The sequence below is a fragment of the Anopheles cruzii genome, chromosome 2, assembly GCF_943734635.1.
Source record: "Anopheles cruzii chromosome 2, idAnoCruzAS_RS32_06, whole genome shotgun sequence".
NCBI classification, from domain to species: domain Eukaryota; kingdom Metazoa; phylum Arthropoda; class Insecta; order Diptera; family Culicidae; genus Anopheles; species Anopheles cruzii.
Window position 1 is genome coordinate 49055895 of NC_069144.1, and position 20024 is coordinate 49075918.

General features: G+C 48.1%; 3 protein-coding genes across 5 annotated transcripts in view; all 3 read right to left on the reverse strand.

The window, feature by feature from the left end:
• LOC128266878 (uncharacterized) overlaps positions 1 to 11454 on the reverse strand; it is a 39041-nt gene extending 27587 nt beyond the window's left edge. The window contains exon 1 of the mRNA XM_053003668.1: positions 11210 to 11454. Coding sequence (XP_052859628.1) covers positions 11210 to 11454 — 245 coding nt within the window. The remainder of the gene's footprint in view (positions 1 to 11209) is intronic.
• Positions 11455 to 12910: 1456 nt separating this feature from the next.
• On the reverse strand, positions 12911 to 14928 carry LOC128277773 (leukocyte surface antigen CD53). The gene is made up of 3 exons (XM_053016294.1): positions 14830 to 14928; positions 13129 to 13632; positions 12911 to 13057 (listed from the first exon to the last, which is right to left on the reverse strand). The coding sequence occupies exons 1-3, from the start codon at positions 14926 to 14928 to the stop codon at positions 12911 to 12913; spliced, it is 750 nt and encodes a 249-aa protein (XP_052872254.1).
• Positions 14929 to 16567: 1639 nt separating this feature from the next.
• Positions 16568 to 19921, reverse strand: LOC128277774 (uncharacterized). 3 transcript variants are annotated; one of them, XR_008269406.1, is made up of 5 exons: positions 19529 to 19921; positions 18763 to 18972; positions 18434 to 18684; positions 17033 to 17191; positions 16568 to 16971 (listed from the first exon to the last, which is right to left on the reverse strand). XR_008269406.1 is itself a non-coding variant. In XM_053016295.1 (4 exons), the coding sequence occupies exons 1-4, from the start codon at positions 19577 to 19579 to the stop codon at positions 17083 to 17085; spliced, it is 621 nt and encodes a 206-aa protein (XP_052872255.1). In that variant the 5' UTR covers positions 19580 to 19921; the 3' UTR covers positions 16568 to 17082. The 3 variants fall into 3 exon arrangements, 1 of the variants encoding a protein (XP_052872255.1); XR_008269405.1 differs by having other exon boundaries at positions 16568 to 16819; positions 16876 to 17191; XM_053016295.1 differs by having other exon boundaries at positions 16568 to 17191.
• Positions 19922 to 20024: the final 103 nt, after the last annotated feature.

The window sequence follows — 20024 nt, forward strand, 5'->3', positions numbered from 1 at the left end:
CCGTGTCGAGTTGCGGATGAAGTTCACACCGGGTGAACCACCTAAAGCTTAGGTACCATTTACACTCCACATTCTTGCGTAGATCCCTCCACCGGAGTCCATAAGCTGCACTTGCGTAACGATGAAACGTGGCGTTCATTCACTGCGAAGATAAAGTTACGCTTTAATAAGATAAACTGCGATCGGCTTGCGACACTGAGTTCTAGTCCACCGAGCGCTTATTTATCTTGCAGTCCGTAAACTATCCTCGCCAACTCCTGCTTCTCCGCACCACCTGATCGGCGGCAACGCCAACACGCGCACTTCCTCGGATCGGACCGTCGTCGTCAGACACGCTGTCTGGAGAGGAGAACGCGTACGAACTATTATGCCACCACCACCACGTCATGCTCTTCTCCGGCCCGCCGGTGGTCTGCGCGATGCTGAGGCAGCCCCACGGCGCCCCCCGTTTTCCCACCGTGTCGTGCTGCGCGCGCGACCTTCCCGACGAAGACACCCCTTTCTGAGGAGCTCCCGCTAGAAACGCGGCGGGTCTTCGACGAGAACCCAGCCGGCGCAACCTTCACGCTAAACCACACACACAGAGGGATTCAGCGCATGGACAGTGAAAATGTATTTAAATAATATGTTATGGAAACTGCCGACGACGCAGATCCACACCTCGTCGGCGGTCTGTAGGCAGGCAGGCAGCATAGAGGGGCAGCGCTATCTCCTCCTCGGGGGTGATCTTCTCTGCCTCGCGCGTATTTCTTTATTTATTGTCAGCCAACGCGCTACAAATTTATGCCATTGGAAGTGCCGGGACACCGGGCTGGCGGCTGCGGACCGTGCGGATTCCGAGAGCGCGCAGAAAGGGGTTCCTCCGTTGCGCGCCTCCGTTGGTTTCGCGTGTGGGAGTTCCGACTCTCAAACCGGCCAGGCCACGGCGCAGTATATTATGCACCATTAACCACCCAAGACATCTATAAGGGGGGCTGCGCAGTGCCCCAGCGGACGCGATCCAGAGTCGCAAACTGTGGCGGCTGTGGCCTTACCAGTACTTATGAGAGATTAATTTTAATCAGTTCTTACTAGGCTCACAGCTTCACTGGCTGTTGGAGTGCCTAACAGAGACCTGTCAATGGGAAGCGTACTGTTTACGTCCCAGATCCGTGGCGATGAGGAGAGACGACCCAAACCGCGTCTCCCTTTCACTTTCCTGCACCAAAACTCCAGTAATTCATTAGACGATGAACACATGTGACTTCAGCTTGTAAACGAGCGCAAAAAGATGATGATGCCCGCGCGGTGACTTTTAGCTCACCTCAATCTCTGAGGTCACGCGTGGAGTTTTTGCGCAACAAATTCCTCAAGCTACGCGATCTGATCTGAGACGCGGTTCCCCATATACTTATAGCAGCGTAAATCGAACATGCTGTGCTGCTTGCCGCTCTCGTGCCATTATGATGCGCGTTAGTCTTAGAAAGTCGCCGCAGCAGCTCCGTCGTCTCGAAAAACGACGTCATAAAACGGCTCAAATCGCGCACGGAATGCCAGAGAGCGCACGCCATCGGCACGTCAGCCGCGTGCCGAAAAGACGTGTATAAAATCAAATTTATTTCCATCTTTCTGACCACGGCTGACATCCAATGATTGCTCCCCAGAGCGTTTCGGAAGCTCTAAATTCGCTAAATACCGCTTTTGCGCAACCGCAACACACGGACGGGCACACAATTGACCACCAGGCGCGGGTCGTAAAATGTTAAAATCTTCAATAAATCGCCACCTCGAAGGCACGTCGTCACGTGTGTAAGAGCAGCCAGCAGCCGGCGCAGAGGACTCGCTCCTAGTGTGTCCGAGAGATTGTAAATATTACAACCCTTGCCTCTGTGGGAGAGGCTTGTTTCTGTCGTTTTGGCCTTGAAACCACAGCATGTGTGCGGCCCGGACTGTGAAACGGGTGAGAAACATTCCGTAACAAATAACCTATATTTAACACCGCGGAGAGGGTGAGCCGAATTTCCCAACGGACCCTCCCCGATTGGAGGTGGCCCACTCAGAAGGAGTGCGTAATAAACTAGACTAGCAGGTCTTAACTATTAAGATCATCCTAGGGGGTCCAAAAGGATTGCCAGTGGGATACTCTTCTACAGTAAACGCTAGGTGGAATCCTGACGCTAATAAAAGTGATCCTGATCCACTGGAAAACCCGAATTACACGCGAGAACCCCGGTGAGACCTGACACAATTCTATCAGGAGAGTTCCACCGTCGCCCAAAAATGGGACCATTTAATTTGTCTCAATAATCGACACTGCCACGGCGCTTTAATTGCACATTCCGTACACGAATCCCCCCCTCCGGGAGGCGCCTTGATCCCGTTCGAAGCGTTAATCTGCTGTCACACAGGGTGTTCCTCCCGGACGGACGACCCTTGGCGCAATTAGACACACCATTTGGGATGTCTTCAAGCCTCAAGCCACGTGTTTCCGATCCCAGAGCTTCAGATTACACACCACGTGTGTGCCGGGTGCCGATGTGATGCCGCTATGAGGATGGTGTCGAAACTGTAGCGCAAAAGCATGAAATTTAATTATACACGATGTCGAAGCCCACGGATCCCCCGCGCTCCAATGAGCCACGGAGCGTGGGGCTGGGCGTTGTTCTTGCAGGTGCGAACAAATGTTCTTCGGCGAACAGGAAATCGTTCGCTCGACTCGACGAGAAGCCCACAGCCGCAACACTAGCGTAAGGCACCGTCGAGGCACGAGTGGTCCAGCCAGCCAGTCGCGAACCTTGATGCCCGCGCCGTGTATCATAAATGTAAGGGCGGCAAGTGGTTTTTACTGTTATTCCACGAGTGATAGAGGAGACCGGAGCGCGAAAACCTCCATCCATATCGAAGGGAGAGGAGGCCACACAAAAATAACATAAATTACTCAACGCAACACGGCAGCGGGGTGGTGCGGGCCACTAGCGGCCTGAGCCTGGCCTGGCCGACGCTGTATGCTGCTGGTTCACCCGTAACCGCAGCAACGTGATCGAATCGCACGCTCGCGGTGGGCTGGTTGAAATGAAACGGGGGCAGCACACGAGAAGGACGAGAAGACACACCACCACCAACCATTTTTCTAAAACCCACATACGGGCTGCCCCGGCTGTGGCTGTGGCAAAGGGCTGGTGATGATGATGAGCGGTGTGCCGTGCCGACCGAAACTGGAAACTGGAACTCCTGCCACACACACACGGCCGATGGCGAAAAGCCGGAAAAGCATGGGCGTTCGATTCATTCCGCGTCAAGCAGCAGCGGGCCAAGCGCATCGCGTCTCGCGTCTCGCGTAATTGCAAGGTTCGGTCACCTTTCTTCGCTTCGGCGGCTCGGCTCTCATTTCCATCACGGGAAGGGTTGAATGACGCCCACACACGACTCGACCACTGTGCACCCACCACCACCAGCAAGGCAGGCAGGGCATGAACTGGTTTTGTCCCCAGCACCGCGCACGATGATTACCTTTGCCACCCCCGGGTTACTGGCCCTCTCTTTGTGGGGCTTATCAAGCGCCACAGCACGCGCGATGGCGGGGCATGATTCATATTCAGTAGCCGCGCGCGACATCCTTATCACTCATCAATACACCGACGATAAGTGACTACCGCGAAGAGATCTTGACCCGTCAGCGGGCGGCTCGTATGTTACATTACAGACAGTGAGGCAACTCATCAGTCATCGGCAACATAACTGCATGGCAGTGGCTGTCAGCAGCACCAAAGGGACAGCTATCACAGTCTGTGAAAATTCACTATGGCCAATAATACAAGGGGAACCGAATCGATATCACGTTATCGTGTGTCAATAGGAAATGATGGCAATCCTGCATAACCCTGCACACTGACAGGCCAGGACAACCGCAAAAGATCAGAGTAAACTGTGATCACTAGAGGGAAAAAATTAGGAACCATTTTGGCATCCAAATACCATCAGAAAGTCCTTTTATGGAGTCTTCCTACGCCGAAATCACCAATTTTTAGATTTCTTAAACCGCTTAAAGCACTACGATCTTCCAAGAACAAGCTTCGGTAAGCATTTGATGCGATTCTGTAGCAGTTTTCTTCAACAGGCACATAATTTTCAGGCACAAAAGTCGACATGGTCTAACCTCTTTAAAGATAAGTTGCAAATTAAATTGTTTGGGTTTTTCGATCTGAAGTCATTTGCCTGATGTCAAAGGAAGGTTATGTGGCAAAAAGCCAAATTTGAGCATTCTGTTTAACAGTCCAATTCTCGAAGTTTAGACCTGCTAAATCTAGTCCCTCTCACAGTCTTGAAGTAGGAATGAAACAGGAATTGTACACAGACAAATTGTATCTTTTTCGAGAAGAAGAAAATAGACATTTGAGCGGTGCTTGTGTGAAATGCACCCGAAAACCAAAGGACAATTTTATTTATCACAACCGGCCAAAGGAACTTCCCAAGGCCACGCTATGCCACGATAAGCTGCCGCAATTAAAAAATGGCCCACAATTGCTGATGTTCCTCCTCGTTGTGTGTTGTGTGAGCAAATTTCCTCGAACACAACTTGTTTGAGACATTTCCTGACACTGAGCGGCTTAGGAAACCCCGGCCGTGGGTAATTTATTGGCACACGAAGCCATGCATCTTGTGGCAAAGACCATTTGCCACGCTGCTGCTGCTGCTACTGCTGCAACCCCCAGCCAGCTGACTGGCGCCCCCCGTGATTCCCACCTGTCAAACGGTTACTTCTTTGACGGGTCCTTCGAGTAAAGCACCGAAAAGAAGCGCCACAAAACCCGTGAGACGCAAAACATTCTGATGACACGCAACAAATCGGACGCAGAGGCGCCAGGCGGTCCGTCGAAGCCCCTCCACAACAAAACTGACAGCCAACACCACACACAAACACACGGAGGTCGTGCAGTAAGTAAACAATGAGAGACACAGGTTGGTGGAAAATGCGGGCGCCACCGAAAAAGGACCGTTGAGAAACGAGCAAATATAAATTGCACTTTTTCCACACAAACACACACACGCGCGTAGGCCGTGTGCTGGGTGGTAGACGTAACAAAACATTTCATTAAAAAAGAAGGGTCCCCGGCGTTTCCGGGGGTGTTTTGTTTTCTTTTGGTTTGCTCTTTGAGGGAACCATAGCTCCAGCCACCATAGAGCATGGACTGCTTTGTTCACTACCATTTAGTGGTTGTTCCACACACACACACACACACAGGATAGATTAGTGCCTTCTGCCGTTCTAACAAAGCCACGAAAAACGTGCTGTCATTTATCAAGATTTTCACTCCATTCTCCGGTTCCACACGACGACGTCTGGTGGCAAAAGAACCAAAGTCCTGTAATGCATGCTGTCCGTATCCTGATTGTTGGCCGTGTTGTTTTGCGCGAACACATCACAGCAAACATCGCTCTCTGGAGCGGAAAGGATGTTTTTGCCGTCACTGTTTTTCGTCACTCTACGTCACAATCGATGGTGTTACGTGTTTTTTGGTAGCGTTTCAGTGGCACGCACACACACACGCACGGTCGAAGGCCGCACTGCTTGGCGACGGACCCTCCCGTTCAATTCCACCGATCAATCACACACCAGCTAGAGGCAGTGGAAAATCCTTCCCAACCATCGGGGTCACTATCGCTCTACTCCCGGTCGTAAACGCATTTCCCTCACGCACACACACACACGAGTAGGGCGACGCAAAGTCAAACATTAAACAGGCGAACGGAACAAGGATATCAACGAAGAATGCACACACAACACTCACAATCATAATCTTCCAGGGGGCAAAGGTATCGGGAACCGGTCACAGTCGGGGACACACGATCCTTCAGGACACGTGAAAGCGAACGTGAAAGGATTGCGAATGCAGGAGGAGGACATCAAACGCAACTAAAAACACACACACGGCGCACGCCGGGCGACGATCTGCGTCTGTGTGTGTGTCCCGTGTGCACGCACGCACGCACGGGGAGACACGCACACGGCGACGAAACGACGAAAGCGAAAGCGACAGCGGGGCGAACGTAGAGCACGCGACGGGACTAGCGCGTTCCTTATACACCGAAAGCCTAAACACGACTCGCGCAAAGATCTCGTGCGGCCATCGCGGACTTGCGGCGAACAAAACATTGAACTTATGCTCCTTCGTCGACTGAGAGAGAGAGCACCGAAGAGAACTGAAATTTGGGAGAAAAGGGAGTGTGAATCGAATGGGATAGGGAGAGAGCTAATGAGAGAGAGAGCCCTTGAAAGGATTCGAAACGGAACAAAGCGCACGCAGCAAGCGTTCTCCAGAGTGATCCAGGGAGAGACAATTCTCTCTCTCTCTCTGTCGGTGGATGGAACAGGTGAAAATCGGAACGGCAAGAGCAACAAACTGCCCCCCGAGAGCCATCGACCCGCCGGTGCGCGCGGCGGTGGTCCCGCGGCCCGCCTCGTGGCCTTCCACCCTTTGGCCACCAGAGATAACGGTAATGGGAAATGGACGATGCCGAGGCGCATGGGAGGGAGAGAGAGACCGAGCAGCAGCAGATGCTCACAAAGAGACGGAGCAGATGCGTTTAAACGGGGCGCTTCACTTCTGCCGTCAAATATGCCGGTAAAATGTACACAAACAATGCGTCATGAGTCACTGGACCGAAATCTACAACATTTCTAAGAGTAACTTCTTACATTAAATTTGAACTAAGGTCGGTTAAGTCACGAAGAATTAATTCCATCAAAATTAGCGTTGCTGGCAGTCTTAACAGCATTACGTATTTATGGAGATCAAGACACTTTCCTTGCGATGCTAGAGGTGCTTAAACCCATCGGTCATGTCCGCCGAGCCCACGAGAGAATCACATATCCAGAAAAGCCAACCTTGCGTGGGCTCGTCCGACGACCGCAGGGACCACACCGGACACACCGGACATGACTCACACACAAAGGGCACCACCACTTGGGGGCTGTTGTGGCAGAAATCATTGACCCGTTTGCCGTTTCCTCTCTCTCGCGCATCGCGCATCCATTTCCTTTCTGATTAAATTTTTATTCCACCAACACACCACACACGTACCCCTCCGCGCGCTGATCTATCCCGCGAAAGCCCTGCGCATATTTATTGACGTAATTCGTGGACGATCGAAAAAGGTGGGCGCGATTCTTCTCTCGCTTCCTTCGAAAGTGGATAATAAAATTAAGCTCTTCAACTTGGCCAATTTCGCCAACTTCTTCGCCACGAGAAGAGACCCCCTCCGATCCAGGGAGGGCCGCTTATCGTCGGACTCAATTATTTCTCGACATTCGCAGAATGCTCCTTTTTTCGTTGCAGCGAATTCATAACTTCTTTGCACTATCTTTGTTTGCATTAGCGTCCTTGTTTGGGCCCGCCTGCACCTGAAACAGGAGAGGGGCCTCCGACAACAATTATTATTCCTTGCGCCACCATTTCGGACAGCTTTCAGGACCCGGCGGTATCCGGCGGTTTTATACCGCGGCTATCGTATCGTTGTTATCGAGCCAGGCAGCTGCCCCGTCGCTGGCGTCGTGTCAAGAATGCGCAAAACCAGAACATTTTGCTTTCATTACCGCTCAACAACATTAGTCTTCTTCGCTCTTCGGCCAAACCACCCCGGCCCGACGGAACATTAACCCGGTGCAGCAACAACAACCGCCGCCGCCGTTCGAGACACATTTTCCTTCCAGTCACAGGCCAATCGAAGCGAGACCCAATATTCGCGAAAGCACAGACAAACCAGACCGGTGCACCGGTGCCGAGAAACAGGAAATGAAACCGGCGGAAGTCCGGCGCCCCGCGGAGGGACTGAGAAACAGGGTTTCCAGGCGTACCCCTTGTTCGGGTTCCTGCATTGGACCTCTGCTTTTGGGTTCGATTTCGGTGCAAATTCCACGGGCGCCAAATACCACCGGCGTCGGCGTCTTATCTTCCTCGCCGCGCGGCTTTAGGACAATCAGCGCGAGACGCCAGCCAGCGCCTTCGCTAATGGTGCAGCACCGACAATGAGCAACCGACCGACGTCGAAGACATCGAAACACGTCGCCGGGCGCCGGCGGCCCCCGATAAGGGAGACAGCAACAGATCCGGACAGGAGCACCAAATGGCCGTGGCGCCAAACAACGGGCAGACGCGACGCACACCGAGCGCAAAGGCGGCGAACACTCAACGGGACACCTCATTTGCAACTGTCTTAGAAAATGACACCGAGTGACAACGGGCCGCTGCGGCGCCATTGACGAGCGCACCGGAAAGGTCCGGGAACTTGGTTCCTTTTCCAAAACACCATCGCGGATGTCTAAGACCAGCGCTACGGTTTTTTTTGCGCAATTTCCTCAAAAAAACACAACCAAACGTCGTCGCGAAATGGAACCGCGATTTGTAATGCGGCCATTGCCCCCGGGGGATGGCAAGCTGTTGGTAAGCGTTGTCCTCAGAAACTCAACAGAAACCGTACCCTCTCGAAGGTGAAACAAAAATTGATAAAAGAGTTGAGATTTATCAACCGAACGGTTTCTCCAAACCCCAAGTAATAATAAAATTAATATAAAATATCATTCCCAACGAGTACAAAAATAGTATGGCGGCTTCAATCGCGCGTCAACCTCACGCACGCATTTTGTTCCACTTCCAATACAAAGTGGTCACAGGCGGACACCGCGGACCGCGGAATGTGCTCCCTAGCATCGTCACCTCGCATCGCTTTCCCGTGCCAAAGAAACCCGTCCCATTCGTCACACAAAATTCGCTCCGGCCCATAAAGGTCCGTGCTCCAATGAAGCTCCTCGGTCCGTGGGGGGAATATGGGAAGCACACAAAATGGTGGCGGCGGCGATCTAGATTTTTCGTACGCCATCGCGTAATTCAATGCGCGGTGGCAAAACAGTTTGATCTGCGGTTTTGCTTTCAAATGAACGTCACCTCGGCGAAGGTGAAGCAACCGCTCCTGCGCGAAGGCACGTGGTAGCACGTTGCGTTTTCCGCGGCGACACATGACGTCCGCGATGCGCCGACCCGCTGAAACGTGAGGCGCTACGCTCCGCCGCTAACCGCAAGCCGACGCAACCCGGGGCGCGCCAGGGGCCGGTTTCTTCACTTTGGAGACCGCGGGTCTCCCATGTGAAACGTTGGCGTGGCGCAACCACGCAAAGGGATGGCCCACTGCTCAAAATAAATATTTTGGAAGACGTTTGGGGCCCGGGGTTCTGTGAGCCTAGTTCTTTAGTCAACGTGTGTGACGCGAATTATTATTTTTTTATTGTAAAAGGTGTTAGAAAACACCTAAGCTAGGGACATAATAAGCCGGTTCCGAGGTAGAAACAAACAGTAGAGGACCCCGATGCAGATGAGATGGCACCCATCCGCGAAATTGCGTTGAAACCGGATCTGTAGCTCCACTCAGCTACAAAATCATGGGACTGTTTTTGTTTAGCTCGCATAACTGCTTCGCTAAGCATCGTATGAAACCATTTCGAGGACATCATCGATGGTTGGTTGTTGTTTTTGTTTTTCGATCGCGAACGTTGGAGTTCTTGGGTTAGTCGGCGTGCTCCGAGTGATAGATAGCCTCGACTGGCCTTTAGACCCGATGGACTGACTTCTCGGGCTTTGCATTTGAAAATTCTTCGAACTAACGAGCGGCTTGCCATTTGATACTTTGAGTGATGTTCTTGGTAAAGGCCATGCTCTTCAATCGCCCATCCACCAGATGCCACACACAGATTTCGGTTGAGACGAATTGACAGACAATGTCAAGATATACTGACTTAGTTAGAGAGAATTAACGTACTGTCGCTCAACCATTCTGGACTGTGTTGCAATTTTAACTATTCGTCGACAACCAATGTTTGTGTGTGTCGTACTTCTCAAATTCCTAAATAATCAATATGACCACCCCAAACAGCAACCTTACGACGAGTAACTTGACCACTCCGTTGGATGAAGCAATAATAGATTGTACCAAGAAATACCGGCTTAATTACACTTTAGATACGTTAGAACAGGGCATTTTTGCTAATTCGATAACAATAAAATTTGGGATTAGAAGGAGATAAAATTTCAACAATATTTATGACCTATAGCTACACATTGATAAAGAATGTTATATGTTTAATCATTCCAGAAGAACTCATGTCTTTACACTAATACAGAATTTTCCTACTACAGAGGTCCATCAACTTGCCACCAGAATCGTTGTTACACCAATCACTTTACAAGAACCACAGTACAACGCACCGCTCTTATCGGTCAAATGTAGACGCCCTGTGCCGATCTCTACCGTAGCAGCATTTAATCAATCAATGACACAAATTATTGCTAGATTAGGCACTAAGAAACACCTATCGCCGGGCCCGCGTAATATCACCGTAATATCCTTGTCACCTGTGCTCGCAGTACCGAGCTAACCAATTCCCGGCAGAGGAGCTGAAGCACTTTGGCGAAACAAACTTTCTTGCCGCCGAGGTTGAACTTTCGACCCAACCGGGCGAATTGACGACGACCAGGGCAGCGTGTCGCCTTCCGTGCACAATAAGGAAATAATCAAAATTTATTGCCCAGCTCATAAATTACCACCGCAAACAGCAAGAATCGACCCCGGGAGGAGGCGACGCGCCGCCGCCGCCGCCGGGGCCCAAGAAGGAAGCGAAATAATTCGGCGGAAAGCAAAATATAAACTTCGCACGCACAGAGAGAGAGAGTGTGGCCGAAAATATGCATAGCATAAATCTCGGTCAAATCAATTCCGTGCCAACTAGGGCCTCGCGAAGGGCCCAGAGCCGATGGGCTTAACGAGTTCATTGGAATATAGTTTGGGGAAAGGCGAAATGAAATGGAAAAAAACAAATCCATAAACAAGCGAACCGCTTCGATGGCACGTTCGCACGACCCGTGCACGTGAGGCACCGACCAGTCTAGGAGCGTGAAACGGCCCCGCTTGGCTCTACTGCGGCAACTTACGCCATGATGATGACACCAAGGAGTAAAGTGAGTTGTATGCGTTTGATTATCATTCAAATGAATGCAGAACGGATGGTTTGTCATAAAACAAATTTTAACGACCTTTTTGGGGGAGCTGTTATTAACGTTCCGCATTAACGTTTCTCCATGCCGTTCCTGTGGGGTAGTTTTATTGGAAAGCCCTTCTATCAGTCGCTAAACGGGGACATGGTTCTGCAAAGGCGTGAAGTGAACTTTGGACAGCGACTTACCGGATAAACTCCCACGAGGTGGACAATTGCTGGGGAGTCGAGGACTTCGACAGACTGCCCGACGCGGCGCACCGGTCACTCTGGTTGCGCCGGTCATCGTTCTTCCGGCGACCACCGCTGCCACTGGCCCCGCTACTTCCGCCGCCGGCGCCACTTTCACTGGGAACACTCTTGCGGGGAGAACTTCCGCCAAACAAACGTTTCTTTAACTTCGGCGTTAGTGGTGGGTCGGGAAATAATCCCATAATTTATTCTTATTTTGCGACAATCTCCATTCGAACGCGGACCACAAAATAAAGCAAACGGAACACACGGAACGCACACACGCCGCAAGCACCGCGGCCCAATTTTGGAACGACCGAAAATGAAAGCGAAACCGAAAGCGTGGAACATGTGTTTGGTTTACACGGATCAGCGGCGCCACGATTGATAGGATTTTACGATGGATTAATCACCGTCATCTTGCGAACAAAATGCCGCTTCTTCACACCGCGATCGGCAAAATTAATAAAGCACACACCGCAAAGCAAACGAACACACAATCAACAAAACCGTGTTCGCAAAACCTTGCTTGTTATTATCTTTATCATAGAGATTTTGAGCTTGAAGCTTCTTTCATCTCAATGTACCAAAGGATTTTTATTATTTTGTCCTACTATTAACAAAAAATCCTAAACATAAACACGCAACGTCAAAATATTTTATGAATTTTTTTATAATTATTTTTTGACACCCGAGTCAACCTACGAAAATCCCGAAGACGAAACGAAGAGCGGAGTGCGAGGCGAGAGAGAGAAACAGCAGCGCCTATAATTGAGTGTTGAGGACTCGAAAAGGCCGGACTCGAAGCACTGTGAACTTGTTATTATCTTTTTTATAGACTTTGAGCTTGAAATTCACTGTGAACTGTGAAAAGGCGAAAGACTCTGACCGGACTCGAGAAAAACTACTGTTTTTATCTTATCTCTAGCGATCGAACCGTGAACCTATTCCTGCGAACGCTGGCCTCTTCTCACTGACAGATACAAGAGAAATTTTATGTACAGCACAAGACGACGAACGATTTATTGCACGCAAGATTTGAAATATTTCATCAAGTGTGTTTGATTTAAAATTTTGTCGTTTTTCTGCTTCAAAGCCAGTAGAAAGTTAAAAAAATTAAGTTAAGAAAGAAAAAAAAACAAAACAAAACTAAAGTTAAGAACAAAGTTAACAAAGTAAACATTATGTGTACGAATAATCCTTCCTTGAAAAATAATATTCAGTACAGATAAAGTTTAGGTTAATGATGAAAGGACTCTTTATTAGCTTCTCATAGTTGTCACATGTTTCTAGGATATCTAAACTTTCATAGCATTGATTGGAAACAATAGCATCTTAAGCATTTAACTGTTATCCCATAATTCTACTTCTTACTCCATGATGCGTCTAAATATTATAACGTGGAATAGGACATTTGCTTCCAGAGTAGCGGCTCATCATTAAATCTGTTGTATGTTCTAAACAAAGAATGGCGTAACTTAATTAGGCTAGTTTAGGTAACTTTCAATTGCCATAAGATTCATGCAACTGCGGACATCTTGTACACTTCGTTCACTGTTTTTATCTTAAGACTTGTGCTCAAAATCATTCCACGCAGAATAGTACAAGGTTACTCTGAACCAAGGTTGGTTTCTATTCGTTACTAACTTCTTACGCGTATTAAGCGTTACTTCTTTTAATAGACGACGACAACCAACAGGCAAAGAATACTCCCAGGAGTTGAAAAATGGCGATTGCGAATCCGACGGCGATCAAAACAGCAGCATTCTTATGAAAGTGATTCTCTAGCTTCATGAGACAACCATCCTGCAGAATAGAGAGATAATGTTGATTAATTCTGACGCATATCGGGCCAGACTTTTACCAAACGCAAATACCTGATGATAACGGTCCATGAACAACGGTGGAGCATTCTTGCAATCATTGGTGTCCGGTTCGATGAGGTCGGGCTTGCAGCAGCTTGCCGGCATCGTTTTGTTAAGGTTGTCGTACCAATCCTTCGGTCCCTGAATGCCGCAACACATCATATTCTTGTGGACGCTGTCCCAAGCCATCATATCGGCATTATTATGCCGCGCGATAGATTTGTCCAACTGCTTCCGGAGCGCATCCTGTAGATCTGATTTGAAGGCAATAGCCGCAACTGCAACGGCCACCTCGATTATGAAGACGATCAACAGGAAAACGGCAAACGCATTCAGCAGCTTTGGTGACTCCTTGATCGCTCCGTAGCATCCAAGGGAGGCGACGAGAAACACGAAGGAACCAACGACGATCAGGACCACTGGAGGGGCCAGCAAGCGGTCCTGCACGAAGTGTTGGTAATCGTTGACATCGACCAACACAACGATGCCCGCCACTAACAGGATCAGGCCCGAAATCTGTATTTGTCATACAAGCAAAGGACCGCCGGTCAATTAGTGTGATACGTTATGACGAATATCTATGAGGCCATGGGGAATATCCTTATTGTGAAACGTGTGACAGAGGACGACAAACCGACCTCAATACAATGCCCGCTAATCGATTCGCTCTGGTTTCGGGCCATAATTTACTTCCGGTCAACGAAATTTTACGTACACTTCATCCATTATGCATAAGACACACACAACGACCCACAAGCAACGATTCTCGCTAGTTCTTGCTAATGGATTTCTATTTTGTTATAATGATGAACTTGTTATCCTGTGGGTCGAATTAACCTAAGTAGAACCCCGAAAGAGTGATTATATATTCATGTTTTCAACACTAAACTCATAGTGTTAATCACAACGTATATCAATCCAAATTGTGACAAACATGTTCTTTTGCTTAAAAAATAATGTTTCCTGCTATAAGTCAGCTCAAGTTTACCTACGCACAGCACATACACCGAATTAGGTGCTACATTAAGTAAATAAATTGCATAATAAATTATACTAATTCGATGTATTTTGATTTTGTCAATAACCTTCGGCGACGTTTTTCGTATACTTTATCGCGATGTCCCTGAAACACTTATTTCGGTTTAATTATTCTGGACACCAGTGACCTTCATCAAGGTTTCGTATATTTCGTGAAAAGTCGAATCTCAAGCTGTCCGTTAATTGGATTAATTGGTTAGAAACGAAGGGCGTTTAAGGAAATGGAAAGGTACATCTAGTGAGACTCATAATATTTTAATTTGAACCATGGCATGTCGTGAGTAATGAAGCATTTGACCTACAAACATTTTGAAGCAAGAAACGCTTCTTATCTTATCTTACAGACCTACTTATTAGCTCATCAACCTCTTAAAGCACGTTACGACTGCAACACCGAAAATAAACAATTTTTAACACCTCAGCATAATTTACCCTGAGCATTTAAATCCTTGGAACTGTTTAGTATGAAGGACTATGAAGGACGTATGGCTCTTCTGTCATGCAATTATTCAATATCATTTCTTATTGGGGTCAATCATGCGATCAGCATGCCAGTGGAACATTTTTCAACGGCTTGAACACTCTTTGTACGCAAATTCCTTTGGAGGGTGTTGCACGTGTTTGGCTTTGAATATCCCGACACGATTCGTTGGAAATCACGCATCAAGCACTTACCGCAAAAATGAGATTAAACACAAACAGCAGGTATTTTATAGTGGTTGTTCCACACGAGTTGAACCGTTCCCTTAGGTTATTCATTAGTAGGGACTTCATCTTGGGCTGTCAGCGAAATAAAATATAGCCCACGCGAGCGCAAAAACACCAAACACGCCACTGATTCACTACTCCAACTATTCCGTGTGCAAAGAGGATTTTTGGAGAACCTAGCTCTGCTTCGGCTGGCAGTTATGGAACTGATTTTCCCAGGAGTAAACTTCGATCAACAAATCCCCTCGAGGTTCTAAACGATACTGACCCAACAGTGGCCCGTGGTCACTAGATTATACCTCTTTACTTCACCTATGTACTGACTATTAGCGGTCCCAGGACTTGTATATTACCACTTGAGCCTAGGACTGCGCCCCAACCGCAGGACATTGTGTGCCACTTTCGGCCCCCTTGGACACACGCAAACAGGCAAGAAACGGTGGTCATTTCAGCGTGGGAATCACTAATACCATGGTAGGGTCATTAAAAGCCCTTATTTACCAGGTGCCATGCGAGTCCTCGGCCCCCGGTGACGGATGAGTTTAAATTTGGGGTCAAAGAACAAGCACTACCGCAGTCACTAGTCAACCACCTACTGCGCTCGGCGGGCTTATGAATGACCCCAACAAAGAGGGGCATTTTTTCAGAATATTTTTTGTCAGAACTTTTGTTTGAACAGATTTTTGTCGCCGCGAAAAGGAAAGCTCGAAAGCGCCGCCAGACAAGCTGCTTTCTCCAGACACATTAATTTGGTTTAGATGGGAAACGGTTCCCGGTGACATTGACTTATTTCTTATTTTCATTCTTTTTCCGTTTTCTTCAAACGCCAAGGATACGTCTCTCAACATATTTCTTTGGTCATTGCGGCCACACCACATTTGATTTACAAAGGATCGGTGTGTAAAGGTTGAACTATGTTTTAAGTGTTTTGTTGTTTTAGTTTTGTTCGAGGTCGTCAAGCACGTTTCTACGGAGAAAAACTGCAGCCACGTGATAGATTTATTAACAAGCACATGTACGAAAAATTTTATGGACCCTGATGGTTATGTTTAAAGCATAGTTTGTTTGTAGACAGAAAACAAATTTAAATTTCTAAAACATGCTATCTTACCTGCTTGCGGAACTGAAATCAACGCGTCTCAAAGTGTAGCGTTCCTTCTGATCAGACCCACAATCATGTAAATATAAAGAGAGCTTCTAATTTGTCAGAAAATTTTCATTGTGTCATAGATTTATTCATTATCCATTTTATGCTGTGACATTAATTAGTCATGCGATCTTCAAAAACTTCCAAGTACACTACCAACATTCCAGACAAATAACTTTGCCTTTAACCTATGATATAGTCCTACTTCACACACAGCGCGCGAATGGTATTCTATTAAAATACTTGCCTGATGAACCTTGAAAGTGAACTCAATCGTTTTTGCTTTTAAAAGAGTCCAAATGAAACAGCCCTTTCAGCTTGACCCAACATTCCAGATTATCTGATTTTGTCCAGACGGTTGTCCATTAAACAGGTGAAAAAACGTACCCTTCGTCGACTGATCACCGCCGTTCAGGAAAACGCAACCACATAGTGAGATGTTCTTCCTCGTGGACCTAGAAACTTGCCCTAGTAGCCTTAACAGGTGCGAGAAGTAACCGGACTACAAAGAACATTCTACCATTTCTTTCGAAAAACTCGTAGTACTCAGGTTGGTTTGGTAGAACAAGTTTATTTACACAAAAGCACACTTAACAAAGCGAAAGAGAGAAAAACACGAGCTCGTTCTCGGGCGGGGAAATAGTCGCTGGCAGGTGTCAATCGCGGCTTCGCAGGACGGTCGGGTTGGGAGTGTCGGAGGCATCGGGGAAAAGCGTAGGAAAAACGAGCTTTTCACGCAAAGAAGTGCTTAGGGGTGGATTTTTCGGAAACGTTTTCCTCGCCGCCCATTCCTATGTCGCTCCTTCGAAGCTGTGTGAGGTGCTATGTGCAAGTCAATTTTCTATTGTTAGACTTCTTACATTTACCTTCGGTGGACAAAGAAACAGAAAAATGGTGGCAAAATTTCCTCTTCTTCTTGGCGTCAGATCCTTAGACGCGGTCTGGAATGGCACGGTCGAAGACTGGAAAAACGAGTTCGATGAACTGGTCCCACGCAAAGGTGGACTGCCCAGTGGTACGCACTGTTGTAGATTATCTTCGCCAACCCATTATTAATCGTTCGCGGCACGGGCCTACGCGGCCAACATTCGGGCTGCGTAGACCAACGCGATTACTGTGACTGCCGGAAGGACCGCTTGCCGTCCACCGCTGCACTCCTCCTCGGGCTCCTCGAACGGGGCGCTGGTGAACATGTAAAAGATCGTCAGTAACATCCAATAAAAACCTGTTCAGCTTCGTCGTTATACTTTAGGTTACCAAACAACAGAATACATTAAAACGTTACCCAACAAAAGCAACATGTGCTTACGTTAATGTGCTAGAACCGAAGATAAAACTACTTTATGCCCGATATTGACATGCACAAACGGTGGAGATCATGGACATAATAAATTTTCTACCATTGCGTAATAGTTGAACGATACTTTGTTCATTATTTAAACATTTGTCACACAGAACCTAACGAATCGGGAACTTAGCCACTCGTTGGACTTTTCATCAAACCACACCTCTGGTTGTGGTTTTTAAAATTTCCTGTTAAGGAACTAGGCTTCCATTGCCATAACACGGGACGTACATAATTGTTCCTGGTTAAAAAATAGGGCAACCATCGCTCTCTATTTGGAGTTGCCTTCGCACTTGTCGACCTTCCAGTGTCCTAGCGACCCAGCGGTTCAAGGACTGTGTGCCCAAGTTGTTATTTACAGCATCGAATCGCTCGTAAAAGTTTTGTAGCGCGTAACTGAGCTGCGTGCGCTGAATTTGCATCGTGTTCATGGAGCGTTTCGCAGCGCTCCGAAAACAGGTTTTGCTTCTCGTTCCGACTGTTATTGTTTCGGAGAGCAAAAAATGATCTTTCCAAACAGGTACTTCCACTTCTTCTAAGCCTGTTGACATCACAGTTGCTCCTATCCATCAAAACAGCGCCAAGGTTACCCGCGAACAATTTATGATGCGTCGTTGAATAAGAAATAACATCGATTAGTTCGGTGCGATATAGGACGGGGCAGCAACAACCGGCGTGCACTAGAGCTAGATAATGTTGCTTGGGTGCGTATGATAAATAGGTACCTAAATAGGTTGTTCAAGCATTACCCAAATACGACTATTTGCCACCACGCACCACAATGAATGAAGTTTCTGGATGATAAGAATACACGAAGTAGCATTGAGTAGTTATGTTACGCTTGGAGTTGTAGAAAGAACCAAAAGTATTTTAATAGCAAAACAATCATTACAGCAACGTACACATCGTAAGCTACTTTCAATAAGGTTAGGAGAGCTTCTCTAGTGGTTGAGAGTTCGAGAAGAACATACTGACGAACACAAACAGAAAGACGAAAACATTAACACCGGCGACGTACACACACCGAGCGCGGCACCACAAACAAAAGCGTTTTAGAACGTTCCGGATGAGATATTTACAGAATGCCGATCACACCGCAGGCAACGCGCCCGCCCGCGTTTCCGGTTTTCAGCGAGTCGGGGTGGTTGGTTTTTCCCAGATCGTCGACTTCGGCGTGGATGACGATCGCGCGGCCAATCACACTGCGGGCTCCGTACAGCGAAACGACAGTATCCGAGTACGACGTCTTGGCGATTCCGTTCTCGTCAGCAGCAATGTTGCCCAAGTCTCCGACGTGACGAACTTGGTCGTTCGGAGCACCATGGCTGACCTGTGGGACGAATGGAAAGGGCATCGAGCAGTGGAATCAGATCCCTGAATCAGCTACCCCGCAGCTGCGATCACCTACCTTATCCGGATTGTAATGTCCACCAGTGCTGGCACAGCCGTCCGTCAGATCTCCCTTTTCGTGAATATGGAATCCATGCTTGCCCGGTGCTAGTCCGACTACGTTGATCTCGATAAACACAGGTTCGGTGCAGGAAGGTTGGGAGATCGTCACATTACCAGCCACTCCCGATGTGCTTTGTAAGTAAACAATAGCTTTCTTCGGTTGGTCCTGTAAAGAGCAATGAATCGCGGATTATAATACGCCATATAAACGCCTGTTATAAATGAAATTAGGTTGTAAAAGATAGCTACTTGGGAAGAGAATTTACAAACGGCACCAAACATTTGTGGCCAAAAAAATCGCAACCGATAAGCGACTAAATCGCGATTCAAGAAGCCCCATAAAGCGCGGACCGCGTGCAAAACGTCATCACTTTGTCATCACCGAATCGCGGCGCTGTATTTGTTTACACTGATCGTTAATAGAGTTAAATTGCTCTGATAACGTCAGGCGGCATTGGGCTGGGCTGTCCGTTTATCAGCTGTCGGACAGATCGACGCACCGCGATAGGGGTGTGCGTGCGCGACTCAACACACGCCCTCTGGGGCTTGTCCGGGCATCCTGTTCAGCTGATTGTGTGTCCCGTCTGGGCCGCTCGTTTGCTCTTCGAACTTCGCCGAATTGGCCAAACAGTAAAACACCCAAAAAACTATGGCTGAGAACGACGGAAACGACGAACGCACGGGAGGAATGGGCAAAATAGCGGTTGAAAATCCTCACTCACCTTGGCCAACGCCACGCACAGCACTGTCGATAGAACAATTAGCACCTTCATGATGGTTTGCAGCAACGAATAAGTTACTTAAAACGTAATTTTATACTCTAAAAAACAAAAGGTACCAACAGCAAAGCGAATGCACGGTTCCTGAAGTACTTCGACTGAACACCTTCGAATCTCGTCAACGACTGAATGCAGCGGCGGCGAGTCGCGACCACCAGCGAGTGAGTTGATCTGCTGAACACGAACTGACGGTGGAGCTGGAATTGGATTTAAATTGTGTCCCAGGCACCACGACTAACGAGACTAGTTTCGAGGCTAGCGACTACACGGCTGCAGCCAGATTTGCACGCAGCATCTACTGATATCTGGCATCAGCGCCCCACCATCTTGACGTGACTTCTCACATGATCAATGACTAGTGTTCCTTTGCACGGTTCCGTTCACATGCGCACTCACAAAGTGTTGCGTAGAGGAAGAGCGTGTTCGGCGCTGTACAATA